Source organism: Vanacampus margaritifer, chromosome 13 (assembly GCF_051991255.1).
Source record: "Vanacampus margaritifer isolate UIUO_Vmar chromosome 13, RoL_Vmar_1.0, whole genome shotgun sequence".
In the NCBI taxonomy this organism is placed as follows: Eukaryota; Metazoa; Chordata; class Actinopteri; order Syngnathiformes; family Syngnathidae; genus Vanacampus; species Vanacampus margaritifer.
Genome location: NC_135444.1, coordinates 22436368 through 22456776, shown reverse-complemented (window position 1 = coordinate 22456776; position 20409 = coordinate 22436368). Strand labels below are relative to the sequence as shown.

Below are 20409 nucleotides of genomic sequence, written 5' to 3'. Positions count from 1 at the left end.
TCACGCACTCCCTTCCAGTGGCCTACATAATTCCAAATTCACACTATTGTTTCCCCTATGCCTTATTCCTAATACATCCTCTAATCAAAGTGTGTGTGTGTGTGTGACCTGTAGCATTCCAGCAGCTCTCACCTAACACCTAATGTTACCCCCTTTTTTTTTTCTCTCTTCTTTATTTCCCACACATCTTTTCCAATCCAACAAAATGTGTGTGTTTTGTAAGCGTATATGTGGGGCCGCGAAAACTCCGTCTCCCAGAAATCCAGGCGAAACTATGCCAGGAATGTTGCTAAAGTTGGGCCGCTGGGAAAAGCCGCGGGGAGGATGCGCGCCTCCACCGGGGACTGGGAATTCACCGAGCACTCACTTTTGAGGGATGGACCGGGAATTCTAAGTTAGGTCATTGGAAAGGAGACATGTTATGCTTTTTTCCCCCACATTTGAAAACACTTCTCAACATGTCTTGTGTCAAAATACCCAAATGAACAAGGGGTATAACACATTTCCCCCTTATCTCTTCTCTTGCTGAAATGAGCTCGTCTTAAGGGGGTGGGCCTCATTCTAGTCCTGGGTCAATGAAGAATACCGATTTTGTTGGGTTCAGAGTCTAAAAAAATCCGTTTGCATGTTTTTTTTTTCATGCATGTTATCGCCGTTGAAGACTGAATTGTCTCTCGGTGTGACTGCGAGTGCTCATTTGTCTATCGTCGCTCTCCGGCACAAAAACAAAACTCCATCTTGCTTTTAAGTTGACCAAACACTGCACAGCCTCAAGATGGTTTCATGCCTTATATTTGCTGTCTTGTACCGTCGCGCATCAACACAACACTGGCCCAAAATGGCAAATTGAATGCGCTGAAAAATGATTCTTTTCTTCAATCACGTGGCCGGCGCATTGCCAGCTCCAACCATCCACATCAAAGTCTGCTCGTGTCGACCCCCTGACCAGCCTTTAATACTTCATAAAGGCAAACAACTGTGGCTACATTGTTTTCCCAAAGTCTTTTTCAAAGGTCTTAGAGCCATGAGTGATGCAATAAATACAAAAAAGAATAGGCAGAAATGATTTGCATAAACGTGCCTTCATGGACAACGAGTTGCTTATGCACCAAAGCAATATAATAATCTATTTTTAAACAAAACAGGCTTACCCAAACTTTTTCAAGTATTATTGTCTTAACTCATTTACGCCCAGCAGCCATTTTCACTGAAGCAATCTCCTTCACTCCCTGCTGCTTTACTGGATTTTGACAGATTTTGCAAGGCCCACCGAATATTGTGTTCTATTGCTCTAAAAACATGGAACCTACCAAAAGAAAGATTCAAGTTTCTTCTTTCACCAGGAACAAAAAAGTATATTTTTATCTGTTTCCATTTTTGCAGTAATTAGCATTAGAATATAGTTAAGTTTTATCATTATCCACAAATTTATTTAGAATTGTGAGTAATTGAGTTTTTTTTTTCAACATGGCCCTGGTTGACCTCTTATACGCTGCTGCCACCTGCTGGCCGTTTGTGTAATTTCTATTTCTTCAACCGTTCTGTGCAGTTGTGAGGCTGCATCAAAGCCTTGTGTATACGCTCGCATTAAAAAAAAACGTCTAAATACCTCTTTGGGACACTTAAAACATTTAAAATAGAACGCATTTATACGTTTTAGGGAGCAAATGAGTTTTACAAAATCCAGACATTGAATCTTGAGGCAACACTGCTGCATGGCTCCCGCAAAGAGAGACTTCATTATTTGTATACATACTAGACTTTACATAGATCTGAATGTTGAACCGGCAGCTATTTTTTATTTTATGCATAATTTGCAGGTACGTTTATTATATTATATATTTATATATATTTTTTAATTATTTTATTTTATTTTGTATTTCCGTGTATTTAATGTTTATCAGCGTTTTGGGAAGAATTTTTAGGGTTTTGGGTCACTCGATGATCGGTGGTTGGCTCCAAAATCAGGATCGTTTTAAGCCTGACATAAACAAGTTATTTAAAAGTTGCCGGCGACCGATCTTGTTGCGTGCAGGTGATTCAAACAAAGAGAATGCAGAAGTAGCGCGTCACCCCGATTCCAAAAAAACTGATTTCCTCAACCGTTTTTGCTTCATCATCACTTTTTTTTTTGAGACTGTTAGTCTAGTGATTCATCGATTTTTCTCCGCCAGAGGAATGCCTCCTGTCGCAAGCCCCCTGTTGATGTTCCAATATGCAATCTTTGAAGCTTTTACTCTTTACAGCCAAACTCTTTGCGAGTCGGTGTGAATGGCTGCGTCAGTCCCGTGATTGACGGCTCATCGGCGCAGGCTGTGCGCGCCTCCTCTTGCGTGAAGTCAGCTGGGAGAGACTCCAGCCTCCCCCCCGTGACCCTGAACAGGATAAGCGCTGTAGAAAATGGACGGATGGCGAAAAATTCCAAACATTCTTTTGGTACCCGCCTGCAGTTAGTGCTGCTTGACGCTATGCGATCTTAACGACGTGACTAAGTTTGATTTAATTGTCTCGTGTGTCATATCACTTGAAATAAGATGTCATCATGTTTTTAGTCATTGAACCAGTGAGCCCGTTTATGGCTTTTTTTTTTTTTTTTCAATGTTTGTTTTTTTTCTTTGTTTGTGGCAATAAAACGGCATCCACAATGTGGAAAAGTCCAAAAGGACAGCGGGATTGGTCTCCTGACGAGTGCGAGGCCGGCGGTCTGCTGACTGGCCCGCTGGCTAAAAACACAAGAGCCATTGAAGGCCTAGCATAATTGTCAATGGCCGTCGTGATGCGTTTGGCGACGTGCTCCTCGCCGGCACGACGCATGTTTGCGTGAGCTGGCGGCGTGTCGCGAAAAATTGGATCACGCTGCGAAAAAAAAAAGATTCCTCCCAGACTCGGATGGGAGTCCTCAATGCAGCAGATGGTCGCGTTTATGTTGTCGGGGTTCCGTGGAAGGCTCGGCCACTTGAGGCCGCTTCAAAACACATTCCGTAAATAAATATAGAAGGGTTTTCACATGATTTGAGGAGATTCATAAATAATCATTAATCAGATACATACTGGTAATAAAAAATCATGATTTTTATGAATATAAATCAAGGAAATAATTTCACATATATATATTTTTTTATTATGGATCATATGATGAACACCTATTAGCCGCTGATTCCTCAAATACATAAAGTGAAAAAATATAAGTTATTTGATGATTTTTTTTTGTTAATTTAAATAATACAAATAAAATATTTTTAAAAATATTTTTTGAATTTTTATGAATATGAATAAAATGACACATTGACACATTCTTAGATAATATGCACTACAATTTTTAATGTTTGCTAACTTTATAAAATGAATGAGAGAATAAAATATTAAAAAATTCCATAGCAAATATATGTTTGAGAATATTAAAAATTATGAATAAAAATACAACAAATAACATCATAATAAAATATAAATATATTTTATGTTTTTGGATTTTTAAGTACTTAAAAAAATAGATTTACATGTAATGTTACACAATAAAAATATATTTATTATAATATACTTTACAGGACTTAATAAAAGTGTGAATGAGAGAATAAAATATTAAAAAATTCCATAACAAATATATGTTTGAGAATATTAAAAATTATGAATAAAAATACAACAAATAAAATCATAATAAAATATAAATATATTTTATGTTTTTGGATTTTTAAGTACTTAAAAAAATAGATTTACATGTAATGTTACACAATAAAAATATATTTAGTATAATATACTTTACAGGACTTAATAAAAGTGAATTATTTCTTTAAATATTATAAAAACATTCCATAAATTTATTATGAAAATAAAATAAACTGCAAAAATATTTGTGTTATATAAATACAATGTTTTCATATATTTAAAATTATGAATAAAAATACAATAAATAACAATAATAAAAAACTAAAAATATAAATATATTTTTGATGACTTAAAAAAAAATAATTTACATAAAATGTCACACACTAAAAATTTGTTGCATCATAAAAGTTTTTTAAAAATATTTTTAGATTTTTTTTAAAATATTTGTTTTAATCAACTTTCAAGTAAAATAAAAACGCCACATAAAAGGACGCCGTTTGTAAGCTCACATCACTTTTAACCTTTGACTTTCTGTCTCAATTTTCTCTCATGTTCAAAGTGTGTTTGAATGAAAATAATAATCAAGTTTTCTGGGCCTGGTCTTATCCTGCAGGACATTCAGGCTCTCTGTTAGCTCGGGGCGCACTGCTGACGGCTTGCGCTGCTGCGTGGGACTTTTTGGTTGCAGTGGAATGAGCGTCATGCTCGGCATGTCTAACACGAATGCCCGGGGGCTGCGCTCGCTCGCTCGCTCGCTCGCTCGCTCGTGGCCTCAGACAAAGCGTCAGAAACGGGCGTAGGGGGAGTGGCCGGGGATGGGAGGGGGGAATTTCCCACGTGTCCATGGGCCGTCCCGGCGGGCCTCCTTTATTAGCTCTGTTATGCAACCCTACGCCCGGCAAAGGGAGGCCATTATGCCGGGGCACAAAGCACACCAAATTCAATTATTCTGGAAAGGGTGAGCTGTGTTCGCAGGCGCCCGCAGGTTATTCACATGCGCTGAACCCCGCTTTTATTTTGCTTCCCACAGTGTTTTCATTATGTGCCGAGAGGGCGTCAACAACACGCCGTCGCTTCACCTCCCTGTCATTTGGCCTGTGGGTTTCTTTTTTTCCTAATCATCTGACACTATAATACATTGCTACCTTGACTGCCGAGTGTCCCAAATCGCAAGTTTTTAAAATCACGGGGAAAAAAAAAAAAAGATTCACGGCATTGAATTTGAGTTACTAGCTTGTTCATGGAACAAATTAAACTTGTAAGTCAAGGTACAGCAGTATTTCTATTTCCGTTGTTTCCAACGGGAAAAAGGTTGTAAGTAGTGAAAAGGTGACGGCGGCTCGGCGTAGTCGTCCGTGAACGGGCTGCGCTCAGAAGAATGCAACCTAAACAGGACGTGCCAAACTCGGCCAGCTGTCAGGGCCTCCATTGTTCCACATCGGTGCACAATTCTTATTGAAAAGCAGAATAATGTCGTGGCCTCAACACTTTTAGGTGCTCTGCGACTCGGGCACACAAGCTGAATTTTACTTTTTCCTCCCTAATTTGAGAGAGGTGTTTATTTTTCTTGAATGGTCATTACTGCTGTTCTGGCTAGCAAATGAGTTCAAATGGGCTCTGAAATCAGGCATTTAACTTCAGAGCCAGGCTGTTCCCTGATGGCTCTATTTGAGCGAGGCATTTATTTCTCTTGAGTCGTAGTCGATGCTATTAACCAATTAACGTCCATTAACGGCTACTGGTACTTCGTTTTTTTCCTGTGATGGCTCTATTTGAGCAAGGTGTTTATTATTGTCTTTAAAATAGTAGGTGCCGTTTTGTTTGCGATGGTTTCTGCAGTTAAGTATTTAATGTTAATCTGTGATGTAAGATAGTCACTGCTTGATGGCTAAAGTAATGCGTCTGTTTGTGAGAGGCATTTATTTGGCTGAGCCGTTAGGTGCTAGTGTTTTGGTTAGCAACAGAGAGATTAACGGTTCATTTTGAATGTCTGCCATATAAGATTCCGCCTCGTGTTACTTTTCCCCCTGATGGGTCTGTTTGCGGGAGGCTTTGATTTTTCTCAAGTGTTCATTAGTGATCTTCTGGTTCGCAAATAAGTTCAAGTCCTGCTCTAAAATCTACTTTTTAATTTCTGTCTATGACGTACAATAAGTACCAGGGTTTTTCCTGTGTACAAAATTCAGAGGCGGCCACCTCCTCCTAATTTGCTCGCCACCTCCAGCCTCAGCCACTGATATCGCCGTATTCATATCATTTTTCATTTCTAGTCCCTGATTGTAAAATGGCTGCGGGAGGGCGGCCGATAATGGTATAGGTGGCGAGTACCGATACCTTACAATAAGACTGGTATTGGCACCGATACCTGGTATCGGTAGTCACCCATGATGTTTTTTCCCTGATGAGTCTATTTGGGCGATTACAAGTCGTAGATGCTATGCAGGTATTTAAGTTGGCAGTGGTCTTCACACGTCTCTCTACGACATGTAACAACTGCAGTTACGCACAATTTTGTTTATTTTTCTTAAGGTACGATAATTAGATACTGTATACATCATCCACGCTAATGATTAGACTATTTATGAAAATATGGCGATTTATTATTTAAAACGGTGCCGCCTGCACTTTTTTCTGATTTGTGATTACGATGCTACGCTAGTTAGCAGGAGCGCTACAACCAAGTAGCTGACCCGGTGGGGGGGGGGGTCTTTTGGCCATACTTTCCACCATACTCTCCTGCCCAAATAACAGCAGTGACAGCTTCATTCCCAGCACCCCTCGGCCACTTCTGTCCGTCCAGACGCTAACGCTACTTTTAGGAGGCCTATTTCCATCGGATTTAACACATAAAGGCGCACGCAGATTCCGTCTGGATATCAGCTGCTTTAAGCCGTGCTCTGAAATCCTGCACCAGCGCCGGCCGGCCGCCTCAGACGTGAGTGACATTCCTCCTAAAGTTGTTTTCACGTTTCTTTTTTAAACACACAATGGAATTTTCAGGCCGGCACCACTTGTGGCCTTTTTCCGGGCCCACCGCGGAGGAGCCGGAGGGGAGCAGGTGGTACGTCCGGGTCGCTGATTTGCAGCAACTCAAAATTTGCAAAAAGTCTGGTTTTTATTTTTGGAATTTTTGTTTTATGACAAAAACCGAGGAGATTTGCATGTCGGAGTGTCCATTTTCACATCTTTCTCACGCCACTGCAGCGACGACCCTGTCGCCGGGCAAGAAGACGGAAATATCCTCCGGGACGGATTATTCTAGAATTAGCAAATGTCTTTTGACAACTAAATATATTTTTCAGGGAAGGTGCGAGCGCGTCGGTCCACAGCTGAACATGCTTGTCAGTCTGCCTCGGCTAATTTCAGAAAACACTTTTTCAATGTGCAGAATGTGCGCACGGAATGCTACACAGATGACAGAACACCACATCAAACTATCTTTAGTTATCAATTAGCAGAAGATTGGGGGGGAAATCTTGAATTAATTTAGGTTTATTTGAATAAATAACTTAATACATACAAACATATGTTTTTTTTGTAATTTTTGTAATTTTTTTTAAAAATTATTATGTTGTTGTTTTTTTTAACTGTCAATTTGTCCCTATTAGCATAATTTAATTGGCCAAGTGAAGATAAATGGTTGGCACAATTTATTTTTATTTTTTTTAATTATTAAAAAAAATATCTGCATTAATTATTAATTTCTTATATACTTTATTTTTATTGATTACCAATATATTTTACTTATTTCATTTTTTTTTAACTTGAACTAACTTTACCGTGTATAAATCATGGATGTGATTTTTCCGCTAATTCGCGGAATTCCGCTTTTTTTTATCTCCCCCCCCAAAAATTTTTTTTTTCGATTTTTATTTTGTTTTATTTATTTTTTATTTTTATTTATTTTATTATTATTTTTTTTTTTTAGTAGTTCATTGTGTATGCACATGACTCCGACAGATAACATCTTCTGCTATAACAAAGACATTTGTGGTATGCTCTAATATGAGTTACTTTTCATTTGGTCATGATACAATTATTTGTTCATGAAATTTGAACTCTTCAACATTATTTATGTGTTAACTTAGTAATCACATTAGTTTGATATGATGATATTCTCAGTGATAGTTTTTAAAAGCAAAGGCAGTCCAATGTTTTTGAATGTGACTGATTTTGAGTTGACTAAAACTGCCATTTTATATGGCATAGTTCAATATACATTGAAAATTTATGCTTTTGTTTTGTCTATTTGTTTTGTCCCTGGACCTAGCTGGGTGCCAGCGGCCCCCAGACCCCCGGCTAAATTTTCAGATAATTTCACTTTGGTCAAATCACATCCCTGATAAATTCATATACAGTAAATAATACTGTATAGGGTCACTGTGTCACTATGGCAACCCTTTCTGCTGTGTGTACAAATGTGTGTGCCCACATACACCATGTGCGTGCGTGCGCGTTTGGGAGGCAGAAGTGACCACGCCGTCACAAGACTGCGGAACAAAGCAAACATTCACATGTGGCGCGATTAGAATCTGCGAGCGGACATGCTTTCCCCCCACAAGACGGTGACGTCGAGCAACAACAACAATTTGTGTGTAAATTGCATGAGAATGCTGAAGAGCTGACACTCAACCGAAATGCGTGATTGAATTGTCGAAATGTAGAATGGGAGGCTTCAAGTTGGAATGTTTTGAATCTGTCGAGAATTGTGTAAAATAGTTCTTCATGTTGGAGTTGGAGTTGTTTTTAATGTGTGGAATGAGATTAGTTATCAAGATGTCTTGAATGAGTTTAAAGTTGCAATAGTTTGAGTCTGTCAAGAAATGTGGGAGGAGGTAAATGTCAAATATGTCTTCATTTGGGAATTTTGCTGTCAAGTGTGGAATTGTGAGAATGTGTGATTTCTTGGAAGATGTTGAAAATCCTTCACAAGATGTTCTGAACAAGCTGAGTAGTTTTGACTTAGAATGAGAACGATGGGGAACTTTTTTTTTTTTTTTTTTTTTTGCTGCATGTCTTAATTATGTTCACGTTTTGGGGAAATTTAGAGAAAAGTGGGAATTTTGGCAATGTGGAAAATAGTCGGCCGCCTGCCCTGAATGAAGTGAATTTGTTGACGTTGGAATGGTTTAATCGGTTGGGGGAAATAAAAATATGCAATTGTAATACTGTTATTATAAAGTGTTTAAATGTAGATGGATATACATAAACGGAACAACCCAAATAGAGGTTGTCTTGTAGGCAGGCACGAGCCGCCATTTTTGAAACCCTTTTCTCGCTCCTCCTCCGTCCTTCGATGTGTGTGCAGACATGACTGAGTGTGTTTACCTTTGGCAAACACTTGAAATGAGGTGTTTGCCTCCTTGTTGTCTGTGTGTGTGCACTTTCACCTGTCAATCACGTGGCTGACACGCGACTGTTCACACCTGTGAACATGTCGTTTCCTAGTGTTGAAGTCGTATTTGAACATTTTCGGGAAACCAGTCCAGTTGAATCCATTCCATCTCTGTGGATTAGAAACACTTGGACGACTGAGAATCTACACAGACTTCTGTACTGTTCTGACTCACTGTTCTGACTAGTACTTTGTTAGTGGGTTTTTATTAAATATAATACAGCACATTGCGCTTTCTCAAAACACAGGAAATTAAGTCGTGAACGTCCTAAAAAGAACTATTCAAAAATATCACCTCGGTTTTAGGTGTTCATCGCTTAACCAATAGAGGGCAGCCATGTACTAAACGTACCCAGAAGAAGACCGTAACAGGAAGTAATTGACCACATGTAGTTAATAGCTAGCGCTACCCTTATTTAATCATGGAATAATGTTGAAGCATCGTCTGTAAGTGACTTTTAAGACACTATTACATGTGTAATGTAGATATTAAGATTTATGTGTGAACTAAATGGTAGTTAGTGTTTGTTTACCTTAGGTGCTAATCGCTAGCACGCTAATGCTAATCGCGATTGCTAACTATTTAGCATAGGCTAATTTTGTTTGTGTTTAATAATGCAGAGTACTTTTATCAACTCTATTCAACTTAGGGCCAACCCAAAAAATAGGAGGAAGGGTTGATTACTCGATTATTCGATGGAATAATGGATAAGGTAATTGATTTTAAAAAGATTAGATATTGACTGCTCTAGTCGTTTTCCCATAAATAATGATACAGCCCTTCCGCGAGTAGCAGTAACATCCACAAGTAATTGTACTCCTCTAAAAATGATTATAATTGCTTATAGATGCCCCCTAGATGGTGGTTTTCATTTAAAAAAAAGTTGTATATAGTTCATAGTACTGGTCACTGTAAAATTTTGTACAGTTTGAACTTTTTACACTTCTTAAATGCATATTATTCATACATACCTGTATGCAGTATATATATTTAAAAAAAAAAGCAATGTTCAATACCACTTTTTTTGGGGGTAGACTGATAGCATTGTATAGATTGTATTGTTGGTTTCAATCAGTCAAAATCAATCAATTCATCGACTCTCCACTGTGATGTCATCTCTCTAGGATCACCAAGCCGCTGTCTTTCGCCGACTGTGTTGGCGACGAGCTGCCCCTCGGCTGGGAGGAGGTTTACGACCAGCAAGTGGGAGTTTACTACATCGATCACATCAATAGTGAGTATCCGACACCGGGCGGCATGCGTTGCTTCGCCTCCTGTCCCCTTTCCGCCAAGCAGCACAGTGAACCCCATTTATTGCGGAGGGGAACGTTCCAGATAATACAGAAAAACTTTTTAAAATAGTTGTGCTGCACTCACCTGCTTTTAAACACATCTAAATGAATTAATGCAATACTTTGTCAAATTTCTCACTGTATACTTGATGCTAACTAGAGATGCATCAATTAGTCGACAACTAATTGATTATCTATTTATATTCTTATATATTTATTATTTTTATAATATATTTATTATTTTATTCATTAAAAAATATTTCTAATTATTTTTGACAATCAATTAGTCGATTATTTTCCGGCATGTTACGGACCAATCCAATGACTGAATCATACTTAATTTATGTTTTCGGCACTGGTACACTCCTGTTTTTGAATGAAGGGATGGAAATGACATACTTTTTTAATCCAATTTATTGAGGGATTATTTAAATAATCGTTAGTTGTAACCCTATTGCTAACATATGATGCTAATATTTAGAGAGCTTCGATCTTCTGCAAACGGTAATTATAACCCTTCAATCAACTGTTCCTTTAAGGCACATAGAGCAGCCACACATGCAAACACAGCATGCAGCAACACTCTCAGGCATATTCTCTTGCTCTGTGGCAACAACTACAACTGTTGGGTGTACTTGACGGGGTCCTCTGCGCCGTCCCTCAGAGACCACCCAGATCGAGAACCCGCGCACCCAATGGCGTCAGGAGCAGGAGCGCATGTTGAAGGAGTACCTGGTGGTGGCGCAGGAGGCCCTCCGAGCCAAGAAGGAGATGTACCTGGTCAAGCAGCAGCGTCTGGAGCTGGCCCAGCGCGAAATGTTGCTCTTCCACGAGCTCTCCGAGGACGGCCGCTCCGTCGCAAGCAGCGGTAAAGACGCCGGCGCGGTCACACACCCGCATCATGCCGCGTCGGCATCTTTTATATAGAACAGCGACGGGGTAAAATGAAGGTATTTTTTACAGGCAGTATGAAAGGGGCTTCTTCTGTTACTATCTCCAAAGCCCGAAATTGCCAGGTTGACTTTGTACCCACATTCCATGTTGGTGCCATTTATACAGAACAACAACCATGAAAATTGTCAGAGTCCATCCGTAACACCAGATCCTCCGTCCTACTTTTCTGTGTATTTCTGTTACATCTTCACCTCAGATTCCGGACCCCACAGCAAGCTGCCACTCACTCTCCCCCCTCTTCACTCTCTCTCTCTCTCTCTCTCTCTCTCTCTCTCTCTCTCGTTTGTGTGTTCGCAGCGCTCTCCGGATCGTCCTCAGGCGCGAAATACGACCCTGACCAAATCAAAGTGGAAGTGGCTTGTAGGCGAGAGCGGGTGAGTCATTATCACGGGAGAACAATGGGAATGGGTTGCCACCAGGGCAGAGGTGCTGGCGGGGATAGCTGGGCGGCCGGGGTGTTGCCTCGACAGGATACTGTGGCTCGGGGCCCGGGGGCCTCTTGAGGATGAGGATGAGCTCACTATCAAAAGGGTCAGAGAGAGGCGACTCAGCTCATATTTAAAGGTTCCATACAACTCTTTTGTAGAATATTTACACCATAATTAAGGTTCTATACAACCCAAGTAACATATTTAAGGTTCTATACAACTATGATGTAGAATATTTAAGGTTCTGTACAACTATAATGTAGAAGCAACCCCCCCCCCCCCCCAAAAAAAGCATTCTGCCCAATAATGAAATGACACTGACGCTTTTCTCTTTTCTTGGAAAGTGTCAAATCTTATGATTTTATTATAATCATTTTTTTCTTGAATTTTTAATTTATATCATTAGTGACGCTTTTTTTAAACATTTAGATTTGCTGGTATTCCTATTGATATAATGACTTATTTATTTATTTTTCATTGAAAAGTGGAGCACATCCAGTGGGTGCGATAGTCATGACTGTGCACTTTGAAGCGAGAGGAAGCCTAATGTCTGACCCCCCCCGTCCACCCACTCAACCCCGTCCTTGTCTTGTGGTCTTTGCAGCTTTCCCGGCTGAAGCACGAGCTGGCCCAGGTGAGGCAGGAGCTGCAGTACAAGGAAATGGGCGTGGAGACGCTGCAAGAGTGAGTGTGACCGCCACCCTTCCTAGGCAACACCCTTTTCCCTTCGCTCTCTCTCGCTGACCTCTCCCGCTCTATTTCTGTCTCATTTTGCACTGCTTACCTCCTAAATACTAGGGTTGTTCCATTTAGCATTTTCAATCAAAATGTCTGTACAGATTTAAAAAAATAAAAATAAATAAAATACATGTTTAGGGTTTTTGGGCGAGAAACTGTAGAATAAGTACTACACTATCCTAATGAGTTAGCCTCTAGCTAATTAAAATTTGTGTTGTTTTCTTTTTTATATTTGAATTATTCTTGTGCTATTTGAAAAAATTTTGACTTTTACAATAACTTCTTGTGTTATCTGCTAGCTGGCTCATCACTGGCTGTTTTAGCTGCAGCATGGAGCCTAGCAACAAGCTAGCTAGCAGCTAACACAATAAGCTAACGTTGTGGTCGCTGTTAACTCTTTGACTGCCAGACGTTTTCAGAAAAGGGATGCCGTGGGTGCCAGCCGATTTTAAGCATTTTGACTGATCGTTCAAGGTCCACAGAAAATTATGTGTTTGGACTATGGAAACACACATACTACCAAATGAAAGATTGGACTCTCATCTTTCATCAGAAAAAAAAAAGTTTGTTTCTACCTTATTCCGTTTTTCAGTAATCAACAATAGAAAATGGTTAGTTTCACCTCTGTTTTGAAACAAACGTCTTTTAACGTCTTTGGCACTCCTCCATAGGATTTTACTAAACGTTATTTAACGTTTTTGGCAGTCAAAGAGTTAATTACCTCACTGGTGTCAGTTTACCGGCTTGATATAAGGTGGTTAGCCTAATGGAAGAATTGCCTAAGTCATACTAGAACATTTTCAGAAAACAATGTTTTTTGTTTTGTTTTTAGGTGGCATTTCTGTCATTAAGACAACAAATGATTAATGTCAAGATTATCACATCAATATAACTGTCCACGTATGTTTTCTCCTGGTGGAAATTCCGCTTACGTAAAAGACCGTTTTTAGCATTTTTTTTCTTACTGATTTTGTTAATGATAAGTAAAAAAAATAACTTGGCTAGTTATGCTATGAGACTAATGGTATTAAGACATTATACTGTATTGTTTTAAGCTACGTGTCGTTTACAAAATTCCCAAAGTCAAAGTCGGCACAATGCGTCATGGGATATATTTGGTTTCACTACTTCTCCAGATGCACATATACTCTATAAAGGTGTTAACTTATACTCATTATACATTCAAACAGCACCACAAAATGGCCAACTCGCTGTATAGCAGATCGGGAGCAATTTCGCAAGTCTGTCTTTTTGTCTTGGGAACATTTGTGGGAAAAAGTGAAGCTCCGCCCCCCCACAGGACAGGGAAGGGGGAGAAAAAAAACTCCCTTTTCGGAACTGCAAACGGAGGGTCCGTGGAAAAGGGAGTGGGGGGCCAAGTGGGGCTCCACCTCAGGAAGAGGATGCACCAGTGGAGTGCAGGGAGCCAAGGAGAGGAAGTGGAGAGTGGGAGGTGGGTGGGGGGCCGCACAGTTTGAAAAACAGTGCAGTGAGATATCTGCGAGCAAATTCCTTAGCACTTCCTGACTCGCTTATCTGCCAGATGTACACAACTGCAGACGTTCCCAGAATAACCTGCAAAGATTGCACACACCATGGAGACCCCACTACACACACACACACACACACTTGCTGTTTACATACATGCAATGTGTTGTGTTTGTGGTGGGCGGGGGGCCACCTCAGGCTGTTGTGGGCAATATGCTGTCCGCACTGTGTCACATCAGATCAAACACACACTTTTCACTCACTAGCCAACACAATTGCGTCTTTTATCTGCTTCTATGCAGCAGACAATTAGCGGGGGGGTTTCGGGGGGTTGTGCATTGTTCGTGTGCTTATATTGCATTAGTTGAAAATTGCAAGGTAAGTTTTTAATTCTTGTAAAATTACCCCAAAATTTCGATGATTTTTTTTGCCTATACTATAAGAAAATGGATGGATGGATATTCACACAAAATTCGTGAAATCAAAATTTTTTATGGTATTTTTTTTTGGGCAGTTTTATCATGCATTTATTCTTTTCAAAGTGATTTTATTATTTATACTTTTGCAACTTTATTGTGAAATTGCATCTTAATTTTCGAACATTTTTATATTGCTGTAAAAGGACACTTGCGCCTTTATTCTAATACAATTTTTATTTATTATTCGTAATATTACAATTTTGCATAATTGCAACATTGTAATTCTTTACATTGTCATCAAAAATGATACATTTTTTTCAAGTAAAATTATTTTTATTCATGTGAAATTTTATTTTCATTTTTCAATCATATTAGAAACTTAGGAACTATTTATATTCTTGTAAAACCACTTTTTACTAGTAAAATTATCTTCGTGATTTTTTTAAATGTAAAGTTATAGCTTATTCTATGCATATTACAACTTATTTTTTTGGAACAATGAACTTTTTGTAAAATGAAAGAAAATTGACTGTTGATGTAAAATTACAACTTTAATCTGGACGAATTACACCTTGATGTTTGTAATATTTTATTTTTATTAAGTGACGTAAAGTTATAAATGAATTTTGTACGATTTTTGTTTGAGTAAAATTTTACCTTTATTCTTGTAAAATTTAGATTTTTTTTTCTTTAAATCTGAATATTATGTAGCTTTTCCACTTAATTTGTGTACAGTTATTGTTTCATTCTTGTACAATTTGTGGTTTTATTCCTGTGTAATTTAGTTTTTTTTTTTTTTAAAGCTTAATATAAATAACATTATTCTCCTGAAATCACAAGTTAATTTTTGTAAATTATTTTATTATTATTTACTTTGTTATTTTCTTTAAAATTACATCGTTTTTTTGCTAGTACTTATTTTATATTATTATTATACCCTTTTTTTCTAGTAAAACTGTTGTTTCTTTTTGGTCATAATTACACCTAATATGACATTTATGGATTATGACTTCATTCTTGGAATGTATAACTTCATTCTAGTCGTATGTTTTCCTTTTTTTTCCTTTTGAGTGTGAGCCTATCCCCGCCCCTCCTTCTTTTAAGCATATAAACTCCACGGCCTTGCTAGTGTGTGTGCGTGTGTTGGTTAAAGGTGTGGGGGGGGGGGGGGGTATGTGTGCCTGAACAAAGCGGGTCTTGTTGCCTGGTGGCTGGCTGAACACTACCTGCTGTTGAAGGGCCGTGAAGGAAGCGGGCTGCGGTGAGCACGGCAGCCACGTGCCAGGCCCGGTGACAGGGATGGAGGAGGGCGCCACTACCCCCCCCCCCACCCTATGCCCCCACTCCCCATCCTCCCCTGCAACCACGCTGTAGAACATAAGCCGATTCACCTCAGGGCCACAGCAGATTGGTTCCGTTTTGTTGTTTTGTAGCACAATGATGAAAAGACACTTTGAAGCACAGTGCGCGTGTGTGCGCACATACAAGTGTGCGTATGTGCGTGTGACAGACTAGACACTGGATACGCAGCGAGAAAACCTTTGAAAGGAGAACTTGAAAAGCAGCTTGAACAATGCAAGTCCATGTTAGAGGAGCAAAACTCGTAGACTACAAGCGTCACGTCTCGCTTTGGAATCCGGAAGAATTTGCAAATGAGCATATTTTAATATATAAAATGTACAATGCCGTGGAAAAAGTATTTGCCCCCTTCCTGATTTCCGTTTTTGCATATTTATCACTCGCAAAGGTTTTATTTAATCAAACCGATTTTAATATCACACAGACAACCGAAGGATGTATAAAATGCAGTTTCTAAATCATTTTATTTGCCCAAGAAATGGGGGGGGAAGGACCCCGACTTCTCAATCGGACTCCCAAGTGACGTCACTGTACAACGGCAACCCCTTTGGAAACGCACACTGTGAATGGGAAAGTCACAATTTACTCGAGTATAAAACTTGATAGCTTTCTATATTGATAAATATTCAACATAACTTCACGTAACACAACGTGCATGACAGTATGCCGCTATCTTCCTGCATGAAATTATGCGACGAACTACTGAAGTGTATGGAATGCTTATGAGATAAGAAAAAAAAAACAATAAAGGCAGCAAAATTGCGAGAGGGCAAGTTTGCTGAAGGTCAAAATGAGTTTTGAGGACCAAAATAAAAAAAACAGTTCATCACTATCCGCCATTTTGGTTGTTTACTTTCGCTTCAAACGCTTTCAGGTCAGAACTGGGAAAAAACAACTCCGACTTCCGACCATCCTCGAATGCAGCATTACATCTTAGTTTTTGTCACATTTCATTTTTGTAAAAAGATGTGGGCGGGGGTTTTCTCTCTGAAAGAAGTACTGTTTTATCATAAAATAAATACTTTTTTTTCCCTCAAGAACGACTTTTACGGGGGGTTTCCATGCCCCCCCCCCCCCATCTCAAAGTAAATGTTGTTTGATCTTTGATTATTCTGATATTTTCCCGATATTCCAACTTTGACTTTATTCTTGTAAATTATTTTGTTGTTTTAGTTTTTTTGTTTATGTACCATTATAACTTGCCTGGTAAAATCTTGACTGTTTGTTATCCTTCTTCATCATGCGACTTGTACTGTATTACAATTTGAGCTCAGACTGGCACCCTAAATCCCCGTTCTTTAATCGTGTTGATGGCAGCGAACAAGTTCCACTTGCATTTAACACTTTTCTTTTTAGTTGAAAATGGCTTCCTTCACTAGAATCCCCATCTATTGCATTTGATTGGACTCTTGATGACCGGTGCCGCATTTGTTCCCGTCCTGCTTCAGGATCGACCGTAAGATGTCGTGCAGTCAGACCAACTACAAGCTGGACGAGGCCCAGGCCATCTTCAACGAGCTGCGCAGCATCAAGAAGGCCATCAGCGCCGGCGAGAAGGAGAGGCAGGACCTCATCCAGGTGGGATTGATTCGATGCTGAGCGCCTGTCCAGACGCGTGAGTCAGCTGGCGCGTCCCGCTCATTCCGCCAGACGAAAAAAACAACGCATGACAAAGCATGATTCACTGGCAGAAAGTCATTTGTTTATTTGCAACTTTGTCTTCGGTCCTCGACAACTCGATTAAGCAACACATGGTGTACGCTTTATGTTAAAATGTTTTCTGAACCGAAAAGAATGCTTGAATTTTGTTACTAAAACGGCCAGCAGGTGGCAGCAAAGTATAAGAGCGCAACCAGGGCACAATTTGCAAAAAGCTAATTTCCCCACTGTTTTAAGCAGATTTCTGAATAATGATGAAATTTAGCTATATTCTAATGCTAATTTCTGCAAAACGGAAACCGATACAAATATACTTTTTTCCTGATGAAAGAAGAGACTCTAATCTTTCTTTTGGTAGCTTCCATGTTTTTATAGCAATAGGATCCAATATTCTATGGGCCTTGCAAAATCAGTCAAAATCCAGTAAAACAGCCGGGAGCGAAGGGGGTTGCTTCAGTGAAAATGGCTGGGATTCAATCAGTTAATTTCAATATTTGTATTGTAGAGCCTGGCCAAGCTAACGGTGAACTTCCAGAGCACCTTGTGCGCGGTTGACGCAGCCGGCGAGGTGGTGAACAGCAGCAGCGGAGGAGGAGCAGGGGGAGGGGCCACAGTGACGGGCGAGCATCAGCAGCAGTACTGCGACGCCGGCTGCCAGACGGACATGATGTTGGGAGAGGTCGGGCGCACCCTCTACGTCCCCACGTGAGTCGTACCTGTGAGTCATTTACTGACGGCCATCTTGTTTGCAGGACTCCTCCCACATGGTGGACAAAGTCAAAGTCAACTGGCAGTACGAGGAGGCCAAGAAGAAGTAAGTAACTTGACTTGACTTTCTGGTCTTCACTTGTTGACTATTTTATGATTGCGGTACCCCCACGTGTCCACCAGGGTGCAGAGTATCCAGCACCAACTTGCCCAGCTGGACAGCGAGAGCTGGTCTGGTCGAGCCGAGGCCGACCGGGATCGAGATTTCATGCAGCTGTTGCGCGAGAAGGAGGCTCTGCTGCACGACATCATCATGGTCAGCAAGCAGCACAAGAAGGCTCAAGGTCCCGATCTTGATCCCGATCCTGATCAGGGTCTGGACTCCAACCCCGGTCCCGGTCCCGGTCCCGACACGCTCCGGCAGCTGGAGGAGGAACGCTGCCGATTAGAGGAGGAAGTGCAGAGGGCGCACAGCTTACAGAGTCAGGGAGCCAATCAAAGGTCAGCATCTTCCCAATGAAAGAAACATACCTTGACGTGTTACTACTGCAAGAACTACTATGACTACTTTTACTATTACTACTACTTCCAATACTACTAGCGTTTCTATTACTTCTTTCAGCTTCTTTTTCTACCACGACTCTTTCTAACACTACTCTTGCTACTACTATTACTGCCAATGTTACTTGTTATACTACTACTACTACTAGGATTTAGGGCTGCCTCAAATAAAAACCAAATATCAAAATTTATAGAAACATGGTCTACGTATATAGAATATTTTAACCTAATTCCGGTTACTTAATTCTGTCTGTTAGCGAGAGCCACTACATCGTGATAACTTACATTGATGTTTCTGCATCTGGCAATTTATTATTATATTATATTATTAGTATGGGATTTTTTTTTAATGGGCTTTAGGTGAACTGATGAATACACACACGCTCGCACGCACGCGCACACACACACACACACACGCACATACACATACTCACCCACATACAAAAAAAAGGGTATATATATATATATATATATATATATATATATATATATGTATATGTATTTAAAAAAAAAAAAACATTTATTACATTTTTTTAATTGATTTGTTGGATTTTTTTTTTTTAAAAAAAAGGAGAGCAATGATGATGTCAAATCGAATGAACAATACTGAGCTCTCCTGTTAAAAAAAAAAAAAAAAAAAAAGGATTTAGGGCTTAAAAAGTTTGGCAGGATTCTCACTTTACTCTCAGAAGTCTCACTTTAAAATCAGAATTCTGAGATTCAAGTCAGAATTGTGACTTTAAAGATAGCATTTTGAGAATAAAGGGAGAATTCTGACTTCTGCTAATACTTGTTGTACTACTTCTATTATTACTGTGACTCTTACTTCTACTAGTCCGACTTCTTGGCTGATATAAGACCGCAGAGGTTTGTGCTGACGTATCACTGCCTACTACTTCTTTGACTGTTCAGACTGCTGCTGCAGGAGAAGCGAAATGTGCTCCTGAAACAGCTGGAGGAGGCCACGCGCATCACCACCTACCTTCACTCGCAGCTCAAGAGGTGCGTCCCCGTGCATTTATTCCACGTTCTTTGTATCCATCCTGAAGGCCAAAAGTGGTGGAATGTTCATTCTACTTGTGCGTATCAGCTGTTGAATCCAATCAAGTTGCTTTGCTTTTAACGTGCGTTCGCAGCCTGTCCGCCAGCTCCCTGACGGTGTCGTCCAGCAGCAGCCGCGGCTCGCTGGCGTCCAGCCGCGGCTCGCTGGCGTCCAGCCGCGGCTCCCTCAGCTCCATCAGCTTCAGCGACATCTACGGCGTGCCGCAGTACGAGCGCCACGACGAGCCGGCCGACCCCCACCTGCGCTTCGCGCCGCCCCCGGAGGCGGCGCCCAGGGACGCGTACACGCCCGAGCCGGCCGCTCCCAGCAAGGCCAAGCGCGCCCACGACACGCCGCAGTCGCTGGCCTCGCTGTCGTCGCGCTCGTCGCTCTCCTCGCTGTCGCCGCCCAGCTCGCCCATGGACACGCCCTACCACTCCACGTCCCAGGACTGCCCCCTGGCGCAGATGACGGAGGAGTACATGGAGCAGGCGGGACGCGGGCTGCTGGAGGGTCTGCGGGCCCAGTCGCAGCAGGACGTCGTCGCCCTCGCCGCCGCGCACCCTGCGGATGTGAAGAACCACAGAGATGGCAGCTCTCAAGGAGCTTATAATTCAACTGGTAAGACTATCAATTCATCTTTTCAATAATCTCTTAGTAAAATGTGTAGGCATTTAAACTAGTGCCCGACCGATATGCTTTTTTTTTTTTTTAGGCTGATACCGATTTTTGGCAGAAACTTTCGGTATTAAGATTCTCGGC

The 20409-nt window shown here is 40.5% G+C and overlaps 1 protein-coding gene across 4 annotated transcripts in view; it reads left to right on the top strand.

The window, feature by feature from the left end:
• Positions 1–20409, top strand: part of wwc3 (WWC family member 3) — a 30765-nt gene that overhangs the window by 2949 nt on the left and 7407 nt on the right. For 3 of the 4 annotated variants that reach the window (XM_077584077.1, XM_077584078.1, XM_077584076.1), the window contains 10 exons: positions 10124–10233; positions 10956–11159; positions 11543–11619; positions 12278–12357; positions 17126–17255; positions 17842–18015; positions 18089–18150; positions 18228–18545; positions 19518–19607; positions 19742–20268. In XM_077584077.1, coding sequence (XP_077440203.1) covers positions 10124–10233; positions 10956–11159; positions 11543–11619; positions 12278–12357; positions 17126–17255; positions 17842–18015; positions 18089–18150; positions 18228–18545; positions 19518–19607; positions 19742–20268 — 1772 coding nt within the window. Of the gene's footprint in view, positions 1–9378; positions 9446–10123; positions 10234–10955; positions 11160–11542; positions 11620–12277; positions 12358–17125; positions 17256–17841; positions 18016–18088; positions 18151–18227; positions 18546–19517; positions 19608–19741; positions 20269–20409 lie in introns of those variants that run through there. The other variant, XM_077584079.1, reaches the window with a different exon arrangement.